The 19659-nt window shown below is 39.7% G+C and overlaps 1 protein-coding gene across 1 annotated transcript; it reads right to left on the bottom strand.

The window, feature by feature from the left end:
* Window positions 1-18352: 18352 nt before the first annotated feature.
* Window positions 18353-19344, bottom strand: LOC118492116. The gene is made up of 2 exons (XM_035989908.1): window positions 19135-19344; window positions 18353-19032 (listed from the first exon to the last, which is right to left on the bottom strand). The coding sequence occupies exons 1-2, from the start codon at window positions 19177-19179 to the stop codon at window positions 18469-18471; spliced, it is 609 nt and encodes a 202-aa protein (XP_035845801.1). The 5' UTR covers window positions 19180-19344; the 3' UTR covers window positions 18353-18468.
* Between the last annotated feature and the right edge of the window lie 315 nt (window positions 19345-19659).

The following is a 19659-nucleotide window of genomic DNA, read 5'->3' as shown; positions in this document are numbered from 1 at the left end:
TCAATGGGAAAAGGTGATTATCAAGGTTAAATTGACAGTTGCAAACAATAGAATTGAATACAAGAGGTTTACCAAGAGCAACTTCGACAGATAAACGTTTCCTTAGTTATCTAACCAAGGAATCAAAGGGATTACTCAAATAGTCACTTTGTTCCTTAGAATGAAGCGAGTACTTAGAATTTTTTCGAGAAATTCACGAGCGATCAAATGAATGAGAGAACTACAAATACGGTTCTTTGGTGTAGGTATCGTAGGGGTATGCCATACACACATGCAACTATATTCGTACATTAGAATTGCAAATAAAGATTTATTTATAGACAAATCGATTGTTTCCGAGTGCAAAGGAAAACACTAGAAACGTAAACATAAGATTCGAATTATTCAAAGTAGCAGCTTCTTCTAATCGGCCATATGCTCATCCGTGGGTCGGATTTGCATTGAAAATCTTTGGGTATCTATCCCTGACATAACCTGTCTCGCTATAGGTGTAGCAAGTACCAGGAGGAAAATAAGCCTGTGCTGGATCTGCTTGAAATTTAACGGGGTCCTGAAAAGCTTGGTTTAGCACAATGACTGAACGACAGTCTCGTGCCAAATGACCGATGAGTCCACAGTTGAAACATTTCCGACATTTGACACTGGCATAGTGGTGGAGGTTACACTGATTGCACAAAGGAGCAGTTCCTAAGTACGGCTTCTTAGCTGGTAGTGCTGCCACCTGGCTAGGTTTTGCTTGATTTGCTGTAACGGCTACGGGATCCTGTGGAGCTTTACGCTTCTATGACTTTTTCGAAGGCTCGGCTTCTGCTCCTTTCGATGCTTCTTGAGTGGCTTCATTATTGAGACGAGACATGGCGATACCTAATTCCACAGTCTTCAGGATTACTTCGCCTACTCGCTGGGCAAATTTGGCAGTTTGCTCGGGCATTTGAGTGTCGTTGCGATGAAAAGACATCCTAGAGGAAATGAAAGACATAGGAGAAAACAAGTGAAACAGAACGACAACGCATAGAAATTGCGATCATTTGTTTGTTACCCAAGGCAAACAAATGAAACGGTGATTAATCAAAGAAAACGGGTCATATTAATGTATCACTGAAGACATGCTCGCCTAAGTGAATACTCACCCCAAGAGTTCCCAGGTAAGAGTGACTGGTCCGATACTGCGGATTTGTACGAACACTCTAGCCTTAGACAGAAAACTCAGGGTACAGGCATTCACTCTTCCAGTTTGCACGTGTTCACATTATTTAGACCCAAACTTTGACGAGATTTTGAAAACTCAAGAGGCACAAAGCCAAAGATGAATCAAATTGGAAGGGTTCAAAACCTTATAACAAAGGGTTCAAAACCTAGTATTCAATCATCCTAGAACAGATGATTAATTTTCAAAGCGGATTCGAAATTTATGTTCTTATTGTGGTTGTCACCTAAGGATAAGTGACGGTATTGTTTTAAGATCTAAACACAAGAATCTTGTGTTAGGGTCCTAGGAAGGTTATAGACTAGGTCAAAGCATTACTAATAACCTGATTCCCTATAACCATGAGCTCTGATACCAACTTTTCTGTCACACCCCGACCACGATGAAACAACAAATCGTGGCGGAAACATCGGGGAGTGTTGTAACAGAATCATTGTTTCAAAACACACGGAAATTTGAAGTTTCGTTTTATTAAACATTAAACATTTACATCGTCTTGAAATCTAAAAAACAAGTTAAACAGAGTCTATTATTGTTATTAAGTCACTAAGGCCTCGTCCAGTCCTATGTGAGTATGCATCCTAGCAATCAACATCACCTGAAACATATGTGAAAACAAAGTCAGCAAAGAAATGCTGGCGAGTACATAGAATGAGAGTATCGGATTCATGGCTCGTTTATATGTTGCAGTACCTCGTTAGACTACAAGAGTCAAAATACAAACCTCGTTTTGAAAAGTGTATTGCAACATAAATAACTGACTCAAATCAAATTGGTTATAGTTTATAAAATTTCGAAGCCATGATTCTTAACCCAAAAACATTTGTTTTAGTAAAACAACTCGTAAACATCTCGTAAAAACTTGTTAATAAAACTCGTATGGTTTATATCGTTTCAAAAACCTCGTTGTGTGACATCGTTTCAAATCGTTTCCCAAGTGAACTAAATAACGCCATGGTATGTAATACGATGAAAAAACTTATATATAGGAAGTACCAGCGGCGTATCCACCATGCTTTCATCATATTACACCCATCCCGTTATCTAAACACTAACCAAAAACCAATCGTTTACGCAAATCGTTTAATTCGCTAAAAATTGCTTTAGTCGTTTAAATCATTCTCGTTTTAAATTGTGAAAACTACTTTTGATTTTCTCTCTAATAATATCCAAACCTTCGTGACTCGCCTATTGCTTCTCGCATTAATAAACCACCAGAGGGTAAATTAACAATCACAGATTCAGTGGTTACCCACCTAACCCACACATAACCATGGGTGCAGTCTGATAACGGGATTTGTCAGATCCTATGGTACCATAACTTAATACTGGTCGGTTAGGCCAAAATTAATGGATATTATTCGTTATGTAAATACAACCAACATGTTTGTTTACTTTATCAAAATCGTTATAAATTTTGTATAAACAATATCATTTATTTTGAAACCATCGTTAAAACATCGAAATCATTTAACACATATGAATCACCCTAAAACATTCGAAAACAGTAAAATAGGGGAACTATGTACTCACTTGCGAATGCTTAGTGGTCTTTGAACAACAACCAAGCAAAGCTAGAGGGAGCACGGAATCAATCGGCAACCTAATAACTATATAAATAAACCAGACCTAAGTCGGAAGATCGGATAGGATGAGGTCTTGTAAACCAAATGAGTTATTGGAACTTATATGACATGGTTTAACAATGCCTACATACTAAATCGAAACCTAACCTAAGTGCTTTCGACCCGTTACGACTCCTTAAGGTAGCTTACGCTACTTTAACACGTCGTTCGCGCAAACGCGCATTCGAGACGTCTAACTAGTCCTATGACAAATATTATATGCCTCAACATGTTTAAATATGTTGTATAATCTGTTAAGTGACAAAAGTTTAGGTTACATATGCTTAAATTCCAATTATGCATGAAAAGGGCGTTTTGGTAATTTACCTAAGGCATATAAACTACCTATCATACAACTACTTAAACTAGGTGACCATAAGGTATAACCTCGGAAGGTTATTCCCTATGCAACTATGGTCACTAAACATGCTTGGTCGGATCCTAATGATCGACCAACCGGGTCGAGTTCGAAAGTCTAAGCGGTGGTTTAGACCGCTTGACTTACGACTCTAAACAAGCACTAAACTAAAAGTGACGAGCTAAGCATGTTAAAACATGCTTAACTAAGTTAGAAAACAGGTTTTGATATCAAAACAAAGTGTTTTGATACCAAGAGTAGTTTGGTTGCAAAATACGCTTAAATGCGCATTTTTACCGAAACTACGACTCGTCATTACGCCTAGTCAACGTGGTAATCAGTAGGTATAGTCACTAAGGATTATAACCATCGTGATTACGCTCACGTTGCGAAGTTCAAACGAACTTCTCGTTGACCAACTCGTGGTCAAAGCTGAAAGTCAAACAATGTTTGAATTTCGAGCTAGGAAAGCAATAAAAGAATGAAAGAGGACTTACAAAGGGTCCAAATAGATTTGGTTCCAAGTATTCTCAGGTAGGTAGTGAATAATCACAACCACTTAGAGAAATATCAGACCAAATGTGAGGAAAATGGGATGAAAGCATGGCCTTTATATAGTTTTTGTAAAACCGTTAAGATCATTTCTTGGAGAAGAGAGAATGATCTAGGCCATACAAGTGTTAGAGAATGATTGGGGGACTTGTTCTCCACACAAACCAGTCCATAGCATTGAAAACCATTGTTCAAAACCATCAAAATCGAGCTAAATGACCCGATTCAATGTTTCTGTCTGATGGGCTCTCGCGGGCCGCGTAAGAAATGGGCTTAGGCTTACGCGGGCCGCCTAAGAAGTTTGACAGAATTACAGTTTTAGCCCCTGCAAGCCTAAAACTTGGTTTTCGATGCATATTTGACACGTTTAAGCCCCGTTAACCCCATTTCAAGGCTCTAAAATGAAGTTAAGGTATAGGGCACTCAAAACATGCTCAAAAACATCTCGGATGTCGGTTCGTTTGGTCGTATGATCGCGTTGTTCGGTTAATTACGACGGAAGTCGTAACAAACGCAAAAACGATCCAAAGTGAGCGACGAATGGAATTTTATTATGCCAATCACTAAAATAAAATATTTTAATGATTACATAAATTTTTGGGTGTCCGGATATATTCAGAACGTATGATATGCGCGAAAATGCAAACTTGTGCACTTTTTGACGCTTTTAGTCCCTGAATGGCCAATAAGTTTATTTTAGCATACCGAACCCTTCAAAGCCTATTTCTAAGCTATGTAAAGGATATTTAGGGTATTTTTAACTTATGATCAAGTTCTGGAATGTTCGTTACTATACAAATCGACATACTTTAGCAGTTTTTCGAAATTAGTCCCTATAAGCGAATAAACTTGATTTCGACACACCAAACCTTCCAAAACTTATTTCTAAGTTATGTAAAGGTTATTTAAGGTATGTTAAGCCTATGTCGCTATTCCGGAGTGTTTGTCGCGTTAAACTGATTACGTTTACGCATCAGTTCGCGTATAACTTTCCAGAAAGTGATTTAGAGCTCGAAATCGAACGAGAATTGATATGTGCAAATGATGCATATGTTTATACAAATCTCAAGTATGAAACACAACCTTCCATAATTTGGTATTTGTTCGATGGTCATGGAGGCACAGATGTCACATCATCCCTGACTTCCCACACGATTTCGATTCAGACCCGGAGGTTGAGTTTTTACCTGAGGAGCAGCCTGTTGAGGCCCCTGTTGTTCCAGATGATCAACAACTTGATATACCTGCTGATCATGAGCTTGCCCCCGTTGATCCAGAACTTGTGATAGCTCTAGAGCCTGTCATTGCTCACGACCCTTTACCTGTGCACGACCCTATTTCTGATGATGTACCAGTCGTTGCACCACCCGTTGTTGATGCTCCAGTCGTTGCACCACCCGTTGTTGATGCTCTAGTAGTTGCACCACCCGTTGTTGATGCACCAGTCGTTGCACCACCCGTTGTTGATGCCCCAGTAGTTGCACCACCTGTTGTTGATGTTCCAGTCGTTGCACCTCTGCCTAACCCTATGCCGGTGTTTGTTGACCGTGCACCTTTTGCCGCACACATTGATCCTAGGTATGCTGACACCCGTAACGGGTGGATTGAGGATGACGATGATTATCCTCCTTTTGTTCGATCAGTCACTCCCCCTGCTGTACCTGTTTTTGCACCCTTTGATATCCTACAGTATCACCCTCACGTATCAGACGTCCATGGCACAGACTTACCCATCACTTTTCTTCAGGACATTCCTCCTCCCCGTCCAGGGGAAGGACCTTCTACTCAGCACCACGATCACGTACCACCTATGACAACAACTTTTCTGTTTATACCACCATTTGCACCTGCCGCACACACAGCTGTTTCTTCGTCAGCACCCACGGGCGAGCCATTTATGTGGTCTTCGCCCAATGTCATGCCTTTGTCAGATCCATACCATCCTTTTCATGTTGGGTATACGACGGATGATATACTTCTATCCTTGCAGTTACAACAGGATATGTTGAGCCGGAGAGTTGCGGAGCTTGAGAGGATCCCGCGTCCTCCATCTTTTGCTGATCCATCATAGTCTACTTTTCCACCTGCTCCATCATTTCCTTATTTAGATTATCACATCCAATTTTTGACGGTGGAGCAGCAGATCGCCTGTTTGTTGCGTATTGTGCATGCCTTCGAGGATGATTTGGTGCATCTGCGCCGTTTGCTTTTCATCCCTCCTCCTCCTCCTCCTCCCCCATCAGCTTGAGGATTTTTGGTTTGTTGCAGGTATCATGCTCTTGATGAGAATCCAGCTATTGAGCCTGACTGCACAGCATTTTGAAGACCACGTGATAACTTATGACTTTTGATATTTGACTTTTGGTTGTTGTATATTGTTAGATGATTCAGACAAAGGTGATGTGACCCTTAGTCTCATTTGATGTGCGATACATGTGTAAAACTTGTAAACAGTATTTGTGGTCTGGTTATATGATAGCTCAATCGCAGTATTCTCATTACATGCGTTGTTGGATTATCTGTTTTGTGTTATGACATGAGATGTTATGTAGATGAATGTTATTACATACGCGTATTACGTACTCATTATACTAATAACAACTTGACCAATACAATCTTCTTATAGAAGATGCCTCCAAGAAGGGAAAACCGTCTGCCCACTATTGAGGCCGAATTGCAAGCAAGAATCTCCCAAGCAATAGCTGATTACGAGGCCTCACGCGCCGAAACTAGCGGGGGTACCTCCAGGAACAACCTACCATATGGTTGTACTCTCAAGCAATTTCTAGACTGTAAGCCGCTAAACTTTGATGGCACTGGGGGTGCAGTGGCGTATGTTCGATGGACGGAAAAGACCGACTCAGTGTTACGAATGAGCAACTGCGCACCAGAACAAGCAAGTTACCTACATTTCCGGACTGTTCACTGATGGAGCACTTTCATGGTGGAATCTCCAGGTCCAAACTCTGGGAGAGGCTGCAGCATACGCTATGACTTGGACCGAGCTGAAAGAGCTCATGCGTAAAAAGTATTGCTCCAGGGCCGAGATTCAGAAACTGAAAACTGAATTTTGGAATCTTAAGATGGACGGCCCAAAGATAGCCAAGTATGTTCAAAGGTTTCATGACCTGTCTCACGTGGTACCATACATGGTTACGCCTGAATTCAAACGCGTGGAGCGTTTCATCTGGGGGTTGGCACCTCAGATTATGAGCATGGTGACATCGTCAAAGCCTGCAACAATTACTGAAGCTATCGATCTGAGCGTGTCACTGACTGAAGAAGCCATCAGGCTAAACAAGTTTTCAATTTCGGATCCAAAGAAGAAAGAAACACATGTGGAGTCCTCGGGAGAGAACAAACGGAAGTTCTCCAACTTTAAGCAAGGTACCAGAAGTTCGAACAAGAAGGGTGAGACAAGCGCACCGGCCAAGGCCAAAGAAAGGGGTATATGGGCACCTTGTCCAAGTGTAATGCTTGTCAGTTGCATCATGAGGGACGATGCAAATCTAGGAAATGTGAATCTTGTGGAAGAGCGGGCCACTCAAAAGAAACATGCTGGGTTGGTACTGGCCGTGGCGGTCAAAGGGGTTTTGGAAACGGTTGAATCTTGTGGAAGAGCGGGCCACTCAAAAGAAACATGCTGGGTTGGTACTGGCCGTGGCGGTCAAAGGGGTTTTGGAAACGACAACCGTGGAGGTAATGGGAATGGAAACCGCCCGCAAGGAAATAATGGAGGTAATGGAAACCGTGGTAATCAAGCTGGTAACCGGGGAACAAACAACGCACAAGGCAGTACTGGAAATGGTAATGGTCGAGGACCAGGATGTTTTAATTGTGGAGACGTCGGGCACTTCAAGCATGAATGCCCAAAACTTAATCTAGCACAAGGAAGAGTTTTTATATCGGTGCGAGGAAAGCACGCCAGGATCCAAATATCGTTACTAGTACGTTCCCTATTAATCAACGCTTTGTATCTGTTCTATTTGATACTGGTGTCGACTATAGTTTTGTATCGCTAGAATTTAAGAAAATGCTTGGGTTAACTACTAGTAAGTTAGACATTACGTACTCAATTGAGCTGGCTAATGGAAAGCTAGTTGAAACGAACAAAGTCATCAGAGGATGTGCAATAGAGCTGGGAGAACACGAGTTTACACTGGATCTACTGCTAGTCGAGTTGGGAAGCTTCGACGTGGTAGTAGGGATGGATTGGTTGTCCAGCATCTGGGCCGAAATTGTATGTCACGAGAAGACCATTCGCATCCCAATGGCGGATGGAGAAACAATTGTGGTTCACGGGGAGAAGCGCGATATGCCCTTAAGGATCATTAGCTGTTTGAAAGCTCGGGAATGTTTGAAGAAGGGATGTGTTGCCTTCTTGGCACACATTGCCGACAAAGAAGCCGCTGAGCTGAAGATAAAAGATATTCCAGTCGTGAAGGAATATCCTGAAGTCTTTCCAAAAGACTTGCCAGGATTGCCGCCACAAAGACAAGTCGAGTTTCATATTGACTTAGTCCCAGGCGCCGCGCCTGTAGCTAAGGCACCTTATCGAGTTGCACCTTCAAAGATGAGCTGTCAACACAACTCCAGGAGCTATTGGATAAGAGATTTATCAGACCAAGCTTCTCACCTTGGGGAGCTCCAGTTTTGTTTGTTAAGAAAAAGATGGTAGTTTCCGCATGTGTATCGACTACCGGGAGCTGAACAAGTTAACTATCAAGAATAGATATCCTTTGCCAAGGATTGATGATCTATTCGATCAATTACAAGGGTCAAGTTTCTACTCAAAGATCGATCTACGATCAGGATACCACCAGTTGAGAATACAAGAGGAAAGTATTCCCAAGACTGCTTTCAGAACTCGATATGGGCATTACGAGTTCCTGGTTATGCCATTTGGTCTGACAAACGCGCCAGCTGTATTCATGGATTTAATGAACAGAGTCTGTAAGCTGTACCTCGATAAGTTCGTGATTGTGTTCATTGATGACATTTTGATCTACTCAAAGACGAAAGAAGAGCATGAGCAACATTTAAGAGCTATTTTACAGCTGCTTAAAAAGGAGAAGTTGTACGTTAAGTTCTCGAAGTGTGAATTCTGGTTACGTGAAGTCCAGTTTCTTGGTCATGTAGTTAACGGAAATGGAATTCATGTGGATCCCACAAAGATCAAGGCGATCAAGAACTGGGAAACTCCGAAGACGCCAACCAAGATTCGACAGTTTCTAGGTTTGACTGGTTATTATCGCAAGTTCATTGAGGATTTCTTGAAAATCGCTCAACCTTTGACCTCCCTTACACAGAAAGACAAGAAGTTTGATTGGGGAGACAAACAAGAAGAAGCATTTCAGTTGTTGAAGAACAAACTTTGCGACGCACCAATCTTATCTCTATCCGAAGGCACGGACGACTTCGTGGTATATTGCGACGCCTCGCGTCAGGGTTTGGGCTGCGTGCTAATGCAGCGGCAGAAGGTTATAACATATGCTTCTCGGCAGTTGAAGGTCCACGAGAAAAATTATACCACGCACGATTTGGAATTGGGTGCGGTGGTATTTGCTTTGAAAATCTGGCGACATTATTTATATGGCACGCGATGCACAATCTACACTGATCACAAGAGCCTGCAGCACATTTTTTTTATCAAAAAGAGCTTAACATGAGGCAAAGACGCTGGGTTGAACTATTGAATGATTATGACTGTGAAATCAAGTATCACCCAGGGAAGGCGAGTGTGGTCGCCGATGCCCTAAGCCAGAAGGAAAGGATTAAGCCCATAAGGGTTCGGGCTTTGGAAATGATTGTTCAAACGGACCTCTCATTGCACATTCGTGCCGCACAGAGAGAAGCTCTCAAAGAAAGGAATATTGAGAATTAGTATCTCCGTGGGATGGAGAAGCAATTAGTACCAAACGGGGAAGGAACGTTATGCTTCATGAAAAGGATTTGGGTTCCCTTGTTTGGTGGTTTGAGAAACATTATTTTTGATGAAGCTCACAAATCTCGGTACTTGATCCATCCAGGATCGGATAAGATGTACCAAGATCTAAAGGATTTTTATTGGTGGCCGAGAATGAAAGGCGATGTTGCAGTATATGTTGGCAAATGTTTAACTTGCGCCAAGGTAAAGGTTGAATACCAGAAGCCTTCAGGCCTCTTACAACAACAGAAATACCCCAATGGAAATGGGAACAGATTTTGATGGACTTCATAACGAAATTGCCAAGGATGCCTAAGGGCCATGATACGATTTGGGTAATAGTAGATTGCTTAACGAAATCTGCACACTTTTTGCCCATCAAGGAAAAAGACAACACGAGTAAACTAGCTGAGATATACCTGAGAGAGATTGTTGCACGACATGGAGTGCCTCTCTCGATTATCTCTGATAGAGATGGAAGATTCGTGTCAAGGATTTGGTAATCCTTCCAAGAAGCTTTCGGTTCTCAGTTGAATCTGAGCGCTGCATTTCATCCGCAGACAGATGGACAGAGCGAACGAACGATTCAAACTTTAGAAGACATGTTGCGAGCTTGCATAATGGATTTAGGTGGAAGTTGGGACACTCACCTACCATTGGTTGAATTTTCATACAATAATAGTTATCACGCAAGCATTCAGGCCGCACCGTTCGAAGCTCTCTATGGGCGTAAGTGTCGATCACCCTTATACTGGGCAGACGCGGGTGATATACAGCTTGTTGGCCCAGAATTGGTCCAGGAAACGACTGATAAGATTTTCCAGATCCGAGAGCGCATTAAAGCGGCTCGTGATCGTCAAAAGTGTTATGCGGACCAAAGAAGGAAACCTCTGGAATTTGAGGTGGGAGATATGGTTTTGTTGAAGGTTTCACCCTGGAAGGGTGTGGCACGCTTTGGGAAGCGTGGGAAATTGAATCCCAGAGACATTAGTCCATTTAAAATTCTGAAAAGGGTTGGTTTGGTTGCATAAAAGTTGGATTTACCTGCTGAACTTATTGGCGTTCATGATACATTTCATGTATCCACTCTGAAAAAGAGTCCAACTCAAGAGACAGTGGTCATTCCTGCCGACGAAGTTCATATCGACGACACACTCCACTTCACTGAAGAACCCGTTGAGGTTACGGATTGGAAGGTTAACAAGACACGCCGGAGTAGTGTCAAACTCGTCAAGGTTCGATGGAATGCATGACATGGCCCAGAATTCACGTGGGAGCGTGAGGATCGTATGAAGGAAAAATACCCACACTTATTTCCCAAGACCCCTGCATCTAGTAGCAGAACTAAAATTTCGGGACGAAATTTTCTTAACGGGGGGAGAATGTGACAACCCTCAAAATTACAGGTATCCATACAATTGATTAATTATTAATTTGTGCTTAATGACTGTGCTTGATTACAACTGACGAATTAAACTGCTTTATGATTTTTGCATCATACATACTTATGCATCACACTTCATACTGTCACTCCATTTGTTGCATACCAACTTTAGTGACAAACTTGATGCACAAAGCACAGTTAGCACAGGGAGCGGATAATACAGAAACATGCTGATAATACCAGCACCTAGCAGACAATATTTTGAGGTCCAGTATGAGCCAGGGACAAGGTACTACACTAGTATGGAGTATAGGGAAGTAAGGACCATAAAACTGCGTCACTAGGTGATAGTTTAGGTGCCGGAAAGTGCCTAAAACCCATTCAAAATGCAGAATTCAACATTTATTAGCAAAATTCAGTATTGTAACATGCTAGTAAGGTGCAAAAATATGGCAAAATGGTCCTGTATGCTTTCCTAAGTGTTGGGAATTAAAAACGCCACAAAAAGTTACATAAAAGACACTATACGGAATAGCTTGACACTTTAACAGAACGGTATCTAACCGAACAACCGGACACTACCCGGAATACCAAAATTTTGCAAGAAACATTGTTTTATTATTTTTGAACTAGTTATGATCCCCGTACACCATAACACCCACTAGATATCTACTAACTAAAACATGTAAACATATACTTGGAATTTAACTATTATTTACCAACTTACAATCAAATTTTTACAAATAACCCCCCCCATATGTATTTACGGTCCAAGGAGGACCCACCAAGATCACCACCATACCTCCACACCTTACCTCTAGATTTTATTTCAATTTTATAATGGCTCTTTACTTGATTTAGTTGCCAAAATATTGAAAGAGATGATTATAAGTATGGCCATAGATTACAAGCTATCTTCATTCTTACACTTCACAACTTCACTCATCCCTCTCACTCTCCTCTTTCCCTCTCGGCTCACACTAGGCCGTCACCACCAAAACCTTGTCACCACCGTATCCATCCATTTTCAAGCTCCATTCAAGTGTTAGAAGGTGCCTTGTGAAGCTTGAAGCTTGTGGATCATCAAGGAGCTCAGTTACTTACTTTTACACACCATTTCATCATCTTTTTCACAAGTGTTCTTCCCAAGCCTTTGAGCTAGTTGTAAGTTCTTGTTTAACCCTTGTTTACTTCTACTTTAATGGTTAAAAGATGTAGTATGTTGATTATCACTAGAACCCTAAAAGACACGAACATAAATCTTGAACATAAGGATGAAATTTGATGAAATAAGGCTAGTATGATGTTGTTTTGTATATGTGACGGTTACTTGTTGAATTCTTGGTAATGTGATGTTAATCACCATATGGGACTTGTTAAATGATGATTAGAAACATGATTTAACAAGATTAGGGGGTGATTATGTGGTTACATAAAATAATCACCTTCTAATAAAAACATGAACTTGAAAGAAAAATGATTTTCTTGAAATAAAAGTAAACAAAGTGAGTTGATGATCATGTAGATCCGAGGTTTACAAATGATTTTTCTAAGCAAACCAAGCTCAAGAGCCGATTTTTGAAAGATCATGACTTTTACTTACACTTACGCCATTTTTGGTGATAACATAAGTGTAAGAACACTTTATTTACAAGAAGAGTTCAAAAGAAAAAAATTTGTAAAACTGGTTCACAAGTTGTTAACACCGAGGTTCTTTAAAAATGAGATTTTTAAAGGGATGAATACACTTTGGAAGGTAACTAAGCCCACTAAACGCTTTACCAAGTTACTACGCGTTTTTGTGATATATCAAGTTCATGATTAATATGTAACGCATATAGTTTTTGCTCTTGGTGATGTAAAATTGTTTAAAGATTGATTGTTGATGATTATTTTGATTATTTTGAAAAGAAAATGATATGCTTATTAGCATGGACACCCCCGTTTTCAAAGGAAACTATGGTGAAACTTTCTAAAAATCCCAACACTTAGAAATCATTTTCTAACAAGTGTTTACAATTATGTTCTAAACTTTGTTCTTCAAAATAAACTTCGTCATAGGTTTTGTTACAAAAATACAAAGTATCGGAGGTTGATTTTTACAAGTAAAATGAATAAATATATATTTTATACTAAAACGCTTGTGTGAATATTTGTTTGATTTGTGAACTAGTTATATTATTTTAGGGTAAAATAATATAACTTATCGAAACACCATTACATTTACAATTCCAGAATAATACCGGAAATATCACAAGGAATAAATATTTAAGTTACACACTTGTTACTGTGGAACCGAACGCAAAAACATAACTTACGAAATATTCCGGAAAATACCTTTATAAATATTATTTTGGAAATAAAAGAAGTGAAAATATACTATTTTTGGGGAAAATATATATATTTTGGGATACATTATTTTTTTGACAGAGAAGGTTACGTATATATTTTCTAAAGCGAGACTTAGAAATATATTATTTCGGAAACTACAAAATACATGTATAAATACCACCATCCTTGGGAAGGAAATACGGAATTAAAATACTTGAGAAGTAATTAATACAAAATATTGGTTAAATAATTATTCCAAAACCAAATATAATTTAAACTTAAAATAACTATTATTTTAGCAAATAATTATACTTGGAATAATATTGGGAAACACAAGAAAACGTAACTCAAAAACCCTCATACTAAGCAAAGGCACGGCTCGTTCGTCTAATAGACATTAGTACATTGTAAGTTGTCGTGTAGCTGACCGAGCTTGAGTTACGAGCAGGAGACGCACTACTGTGAGTTCATGTCCTCCTTTTCCTTTAAACTGTTTTGTTTACTTACTTTGGGGGTGAAATACATGTTACAAAGGGATACTTACAATACTATTAGTATGATTAGCCTAGGAAAGAACCATAGATCATGTGATAGGGTAGGCGGATACTTGGGACCATCAATCCTCGTTGTAGGACCGAGGGGTATGAGTGATAGATCTATTTGGGTGTAGCGAGCCCACACCCATGAGGCCGGGGCGGCCCATAGTGGGGACTATGTCTTCCAGCCATGAGCCCGGTACAACTTTGCTAGGTTTGAGTCTTCCTACACCGTTACACATATCAGTGGCCTTGCAAACCATTGGTGATCTTTTCCTTGTTTGCAATCATACCGGGACATACATACATTGTTTACAAAGGTTTATACATACTCACATACACATGAACTCGCTCAACTTTTTGTTGATTTTTCAAACTACATGTATTTCAGGGAACTAGCGGATCTGGCGGGTATGCATGTGTCTAGCTGCGTCTGAATAAAGATGTCATCCAGGGTTGTAGGGTTTGAGAGGTGTAACCTATTCCTGGACGGGTTACATGTCTCAAAACCTCATTTTATTGAAGGTCTTTTGTTAAGTCTTATGAACAAGTTTTAAACAAGTTATGGTTTGTAACTTATTTTGGGTTGATGTTTCAAGACAAGCATGTTATGGTATTTTCTAAACTATATTAATGGATGAACATTTCGTATTTTTATCATATAGCATTGTTATGGTTGTTGCTATGGTATTAAGAGGTCACACCAAATTAACCACGCTTCCGCAAAAGCCAGGGTGTGACAGTATCAAAGGGTTAAGAGAGTCTTACAACTAGCTCTAAGCTAGGGAAGAACACAAGATGAAAATGGAGTGGATAAAAGCAATTGATGGAGGTCCTTCAAGTTCTACAAGCACCAAGCTTCATGAATCACCTTCTAACACCTTGGAATGATCTTGGAATGCTTGGATGGTGGATGAAAAATGGCGATGGTGGGAGTATTGGGGTCGACCGAGAATGGGGGAGGAAGAGGGAGAGAGATGAAGTGTGGTGATGAAGATGAAATGTTCCAGGTTTACTTATAACCACAAAATTTTATTGTCCATAGGGTTTTATGTTGGTGAAGTACATTACATAATCTTGATCAATCTAAGAAAGATCAATGGGGATTTAGTGAAATCTTGAGAAGATTTAAGGTGGGGTACACCTTGTGGCCGTAGACAAGAAGGGGGGGGGGGGTAAGTGTAACTTTGATGGTAAATGATGTTAATTAGTTGGAGGTTAAGTGTAAAGTCTAGTGTTTAAGTGTAGGATGCATTATATAGTGTATTAGGGTGTTCGAGAACCATAATTAGCCAAGAAACAATAAAACAATGCTTCTAGTAATATTTTGGTGTTCCGGGTAAAGTCCGGTTGTTCGGTTAGATACCGGTTCGTTAAAGTGTCAAGTTATTCCGTTTAGTGTTCTTTAAGTACCCTTTTGTGAAACTTTTAATTCCCGACACTTAGGAAAGCATTCAGGACCATCTCGCCATATTTTTGCATGTTACTAGTTTATTAAAATGCTGATTTTTGCTGATTAATGCAGAATTCTGTACTTTAAGTGGGTTTTAGGCACTTTCTGGCACTTAAACTATCACCTAGTGACGCATTTTTATGGTCCTTACTTCCCTACACTCCATACTAGTTTAGTACCTTGTCCCTGGCTCATACTGGGCCCCAAAACACTGTCTGTCTATGTACTGACATTGTCAGCATATTTCTGAGTTATCCGCTAACTGTGCTTTGTGTATCATGTATGTCACTAAAGTCTGTATGTGAGATGATGTGACAGTATGTAATATGTGATGCACATATATGTTTGTTACAGAAATCAGAAAGCAGTTTAAGTCATCAGTTGTAATTCAGCACAGTCATTAAGCACTAATCAGTATTAATTAATTGTATGGATACCTGGATTTATGAGGGTTGTCACACTACACGTTTAGGGGACCCGTGGTGGAAGGCATTTACCCCGTGATGGTTTATTATCACACGTGAAACAAGATCAAACACCACCGCCACCAATCAAGTTTAACGCGTTAAACTAACAACGCGTGATATTTATCACGCGTGAAGATATTGTGAGTGATGGTATTGTTGGGTGTTGTTGAGTCTTGTGAGTGATGGGTATTGTTGGGTGTTGTGAGTGATGAACATTTCCACTAAAATCCATCACTAGTGATGGAATAATAGTTGATGTCATGGCGGAACTTGATTGAAAGTTATGAATGAGTGATGAGTGATGACCACCCCTACCACCCTTACAATTCGTTTTTACCATCATAACAATTGTTCTCTACAAGATAATTTTTTTTGAACGGAAAATTTGGATCACTGACGGACTAGTGGAGTATCATCGTACCACTAGTAGAACCACCCGCTCATATCCATCTCAACTAGGAAATAATGTCTATACACCAATTCAGAAGGAAACCTAATAAATTTGAGAAAAAACCCCTTGTAGCAATCGAACTCAATACCTAGTGGTCCCTAAACTTTATCACACCCCACGATGCCGATAGACTAAACACATGTGTTTAATGCAACGAGTTTTAGCAAACAATGGTTGGACACAATTTAATTTCATAAAAGTAGATATTAAAGTCTAGTAAAATATGATTACAATTAACTTTATTAAAGAAAGGGGTCAATAACATCATAACCCCCATGGCCAATATTTTAATCTCAAAGAAGCAAGCTACCGATTGTCTTGTAGCACCAATGAGTCCAAAATCTTGACAGGATATTTGCAAGTTGATGATGGTGTATATACTATTTTTCTAGTGACGGCCAGCTGATGATAAGCAGCCAGCCACTCGCACACTTTTGATATCCATTTGTGCTTATTATTTTTGTCCTATTTTCATTTCTTAAAAAAAATCACTTCAAAGATATTTAATTCTAGAACTCTAAAAACTAATTTTAGAAAGATACAAAAAATGTATATGTGTTTATATTTGAAAGGATTATATAGATTAGGGCCGTTCAAACCGCTCGGCGCTCGTTGCTCGCTCGACGCTCGTTCGGAAATTGCTCGGAAAATGCTCGTTCGATTTGACGCTCGGTTGTAAACGAGCCGCTCTGCTCGGTTCTGTTTGTAAACAAGCCAAGCATGAACAAAGTTCCGCTCGGCTCGGTTCGGCTCGAATTATTATTTTTAGTTAGTATATATATACACATATACACATAGATATATAATCATGTATATACACAAATATAAATTATACAAATATACACATACCTATATTTATACACACATACATATATTTGCGAACTGAGTGAACACTAATGTATTTGCGAACTAAGTGAACAAATCTTGCCCATTAATTTATACACGTGGATGGCTAGGATTTAATCATCAAATTGTAATATACACTAGTGTATTTAATCATCAAATCCTGGCCATTGATCTACACACATGTATGGTCAGGATTAGTTCGCTTAGTTCGCAAACTACACTAGTGTTCATTCTTGAACCTAATCCTATACTCAAATATAAATTAACTTTATAGTTTTATATATACTACTCTGTTAGATTTTAGTCAACTATATACAAATTTAAAAATATATCTATACGTACTAACCCGATCACACCAATAAAAAAATTAATATCAAATCTAAAAGTTAAACCCTAAACAGATAAACGACAGTCTGCTCAACGCCTCAATGTTTCATGTCGTTATCGTAAGTCAATCGTCTCTTGCTCTCAACGTCATTGTTCGTGCAATATGATCATCGCCTCGTCGGCCACAACATTGTTATTAATAAGAAAAATATTATGTCATGAAATGTGCTTGTTATTAAGACATAAAAACTTGAGACCCTATATTGTCGCGCTCTCTCTCAACAAATTTAAATCGGGCGACACGGTTATCCAAATCGCTCGAACGTCGCTCGCCGCTCGCTCGAAATATTTACTGCTCGGAAAGTGCTCGCTTGATTTGTGGCTCGTTTTAAATGAGCCGCTCCGCTCGGTTTGTAAACGAGCCAAGCACGAACAAAGGTCCGCTCGGTTCCGCTCGGCTCGTGAACAACCATAATATAGATGATGGAATTCATTATAATTTATTTTTCCTATTCAAACATAAATAAAATCCAAGGATATAGTTTCGTGATTTAAGGAATAAATGTAGCGATTAAATTTGATAATCACCAATAATGGTTTGGGGACATTTTAATAAAATACAATAACTTTGTTAAATAAACTCAGCTTAATTACACGTTTTGTATTAAAGTTCACTTTTTTCATACCGTTTTAGGGTGTAAGGGGTGCTCACCTCTTAGGTGAGTCCCCTCTCTTACACATAACCAACCACAAAGTGCCATGTCAACTCCCCTCTAACACTCCCCTAATACCCATTTTTGATGGCGGCACTCCCCTATTAGGTGAGTTCGGAATTTTTTTTTTTTTTGTAAAATTATGGATGTTTATAAATTAAATAAAAGACATTTCATTAAATTTAAAAAAAATACATTCAAATAGAAAATAAAAAACACATTCAAAGTAGAAAATAAAAAACACATTCAAAGTAGAAAATAAAAATTACACTAAAACTAGAAAATTAAAATTTTAGAAATCGCATGGCCACCCGTACTTGTTAGCGATTTCTCGCTTTCGGGCGAGGATGAACGGCAACATACTTGGCGGAACATCGTCGTGCGGCTTAAGGAATGTTTTCATATCTCGATCGTAATTGTAGTTTTTCATCGTCTCGAGTTGTGCCGATATGAGCTCGCGAGCCTCCGACTCTCTTTTTTTCCTCAATTCGATCGCCTCCAATTCTACCGCTTGCTTCGCTTCTTTCATGGCGGTGTACACTTTGAATTGTGCCGCCAACTCGGCCGAGCTTCCCTCGGACGATGTAGCTTGACGCTTGTCTCGCCGTTGTGCTCTTTGTGGCGAGGGATCTTCGTTCATATCCGGTATCGAAAGGTCCACGTCAACGGGCTTTCTTTTATGTGCCGAACCTTCACCTTCCTCACCCATCAATGGGACTTGGGCCCATTTCTCGTGTCTTCGAACGACCTCCCACGCCTCGATGTGTTGAAAACCGCTTGGAAATCTTTCTTTAAATTCTTTTAACGCGACTTTCATCACGTCGAGATCCTTACATCCGCTTCCTCGTGTGCGATCCTACATGTTATAAAATAAAAAAAAAAAAAAAAAGTGTTAAAAAAGTATGAACTTAGAAAAAAAATTAAAAATATACAATGTTAAAAAAAATATAATTTTTACCGCTTGTTGGTATAGGCCGTTGAAAAAGTTTATTTTCGCCATCATCGGGTTCCATTTAGACCGTACTTGATGAACGGTCCGGTTACTTCCACCGATAGTTTTGTTAAAATGCTCTAAAATTTTACGCCAAAAACTTTCGCGGTTTTGTTGATTGCCCTTTTTTTTGTTGGTAGAACAATGTACCCACGCCTTCGTCAACGCCTCTTCTTGGTCCTTTGTCCATTTTTCGCTCACCGTTTTCCCTTTTTTTTTCCCGAGCGTCATCTTCTTCGTTGCCCGCGTCTTCATCCACATTATATTCATCTTTCTCGTCGTCGTCGCCCAAATTTTGAGTTTCGGGCACTACCTCATCGTCCTCGTCCTCGTAAACAGGTGGAGGACGTTCGACATTTCCTCGTGTAGAAGGAACTTGTGGAGAACGAAAAGCATATGGATCGAAGGCGGGGGATTGAGGAGGAGCGTCCATTGATAACAAATTTTGAAAATAGCCGAAATTGGGTTGTTGGGTGTTGTAAAACGAGGGGT

This window comes from Helianthus annuus, chromosome 1, assembly GCF_002127325.2.
Source record: "Helianthus annuus cultivar XRQ/B chromosome 1, HanXRQr2.0-SUNRISE, whole genome shotgun sequence".
In the NCBI taxonomy this organism is placed as follows: domain Eukaryota; kingdom Viridiplantae; phylum Streptophyta; class Magnoliopsida; order Asterales; family Asteraceae; genus Helianthus; species Helianthus annuus.
The sequence above is the reverse complement of the archived record's forward strand: the minus strand, read 5'-3'. Positions and strand labels throughout refer to the sequence as shown.

Excerpts from the sequence above, each read along its gene's own strand:
- LOC118492116 (XM_035989908.1), bottom strand. The coding sequence starts at position 19,179 with ATGATGGCGAAAATAAACTTTTTCAACGGCCTATACCAACAAGCG. Across the intron at positions 19,033-19,134 it reads ACGGCCTATACCAACAAGCG|GATCGCACACGAGGAAGCGG; the intron begins GTAAAAATTATA and ends TATAACATGTAG.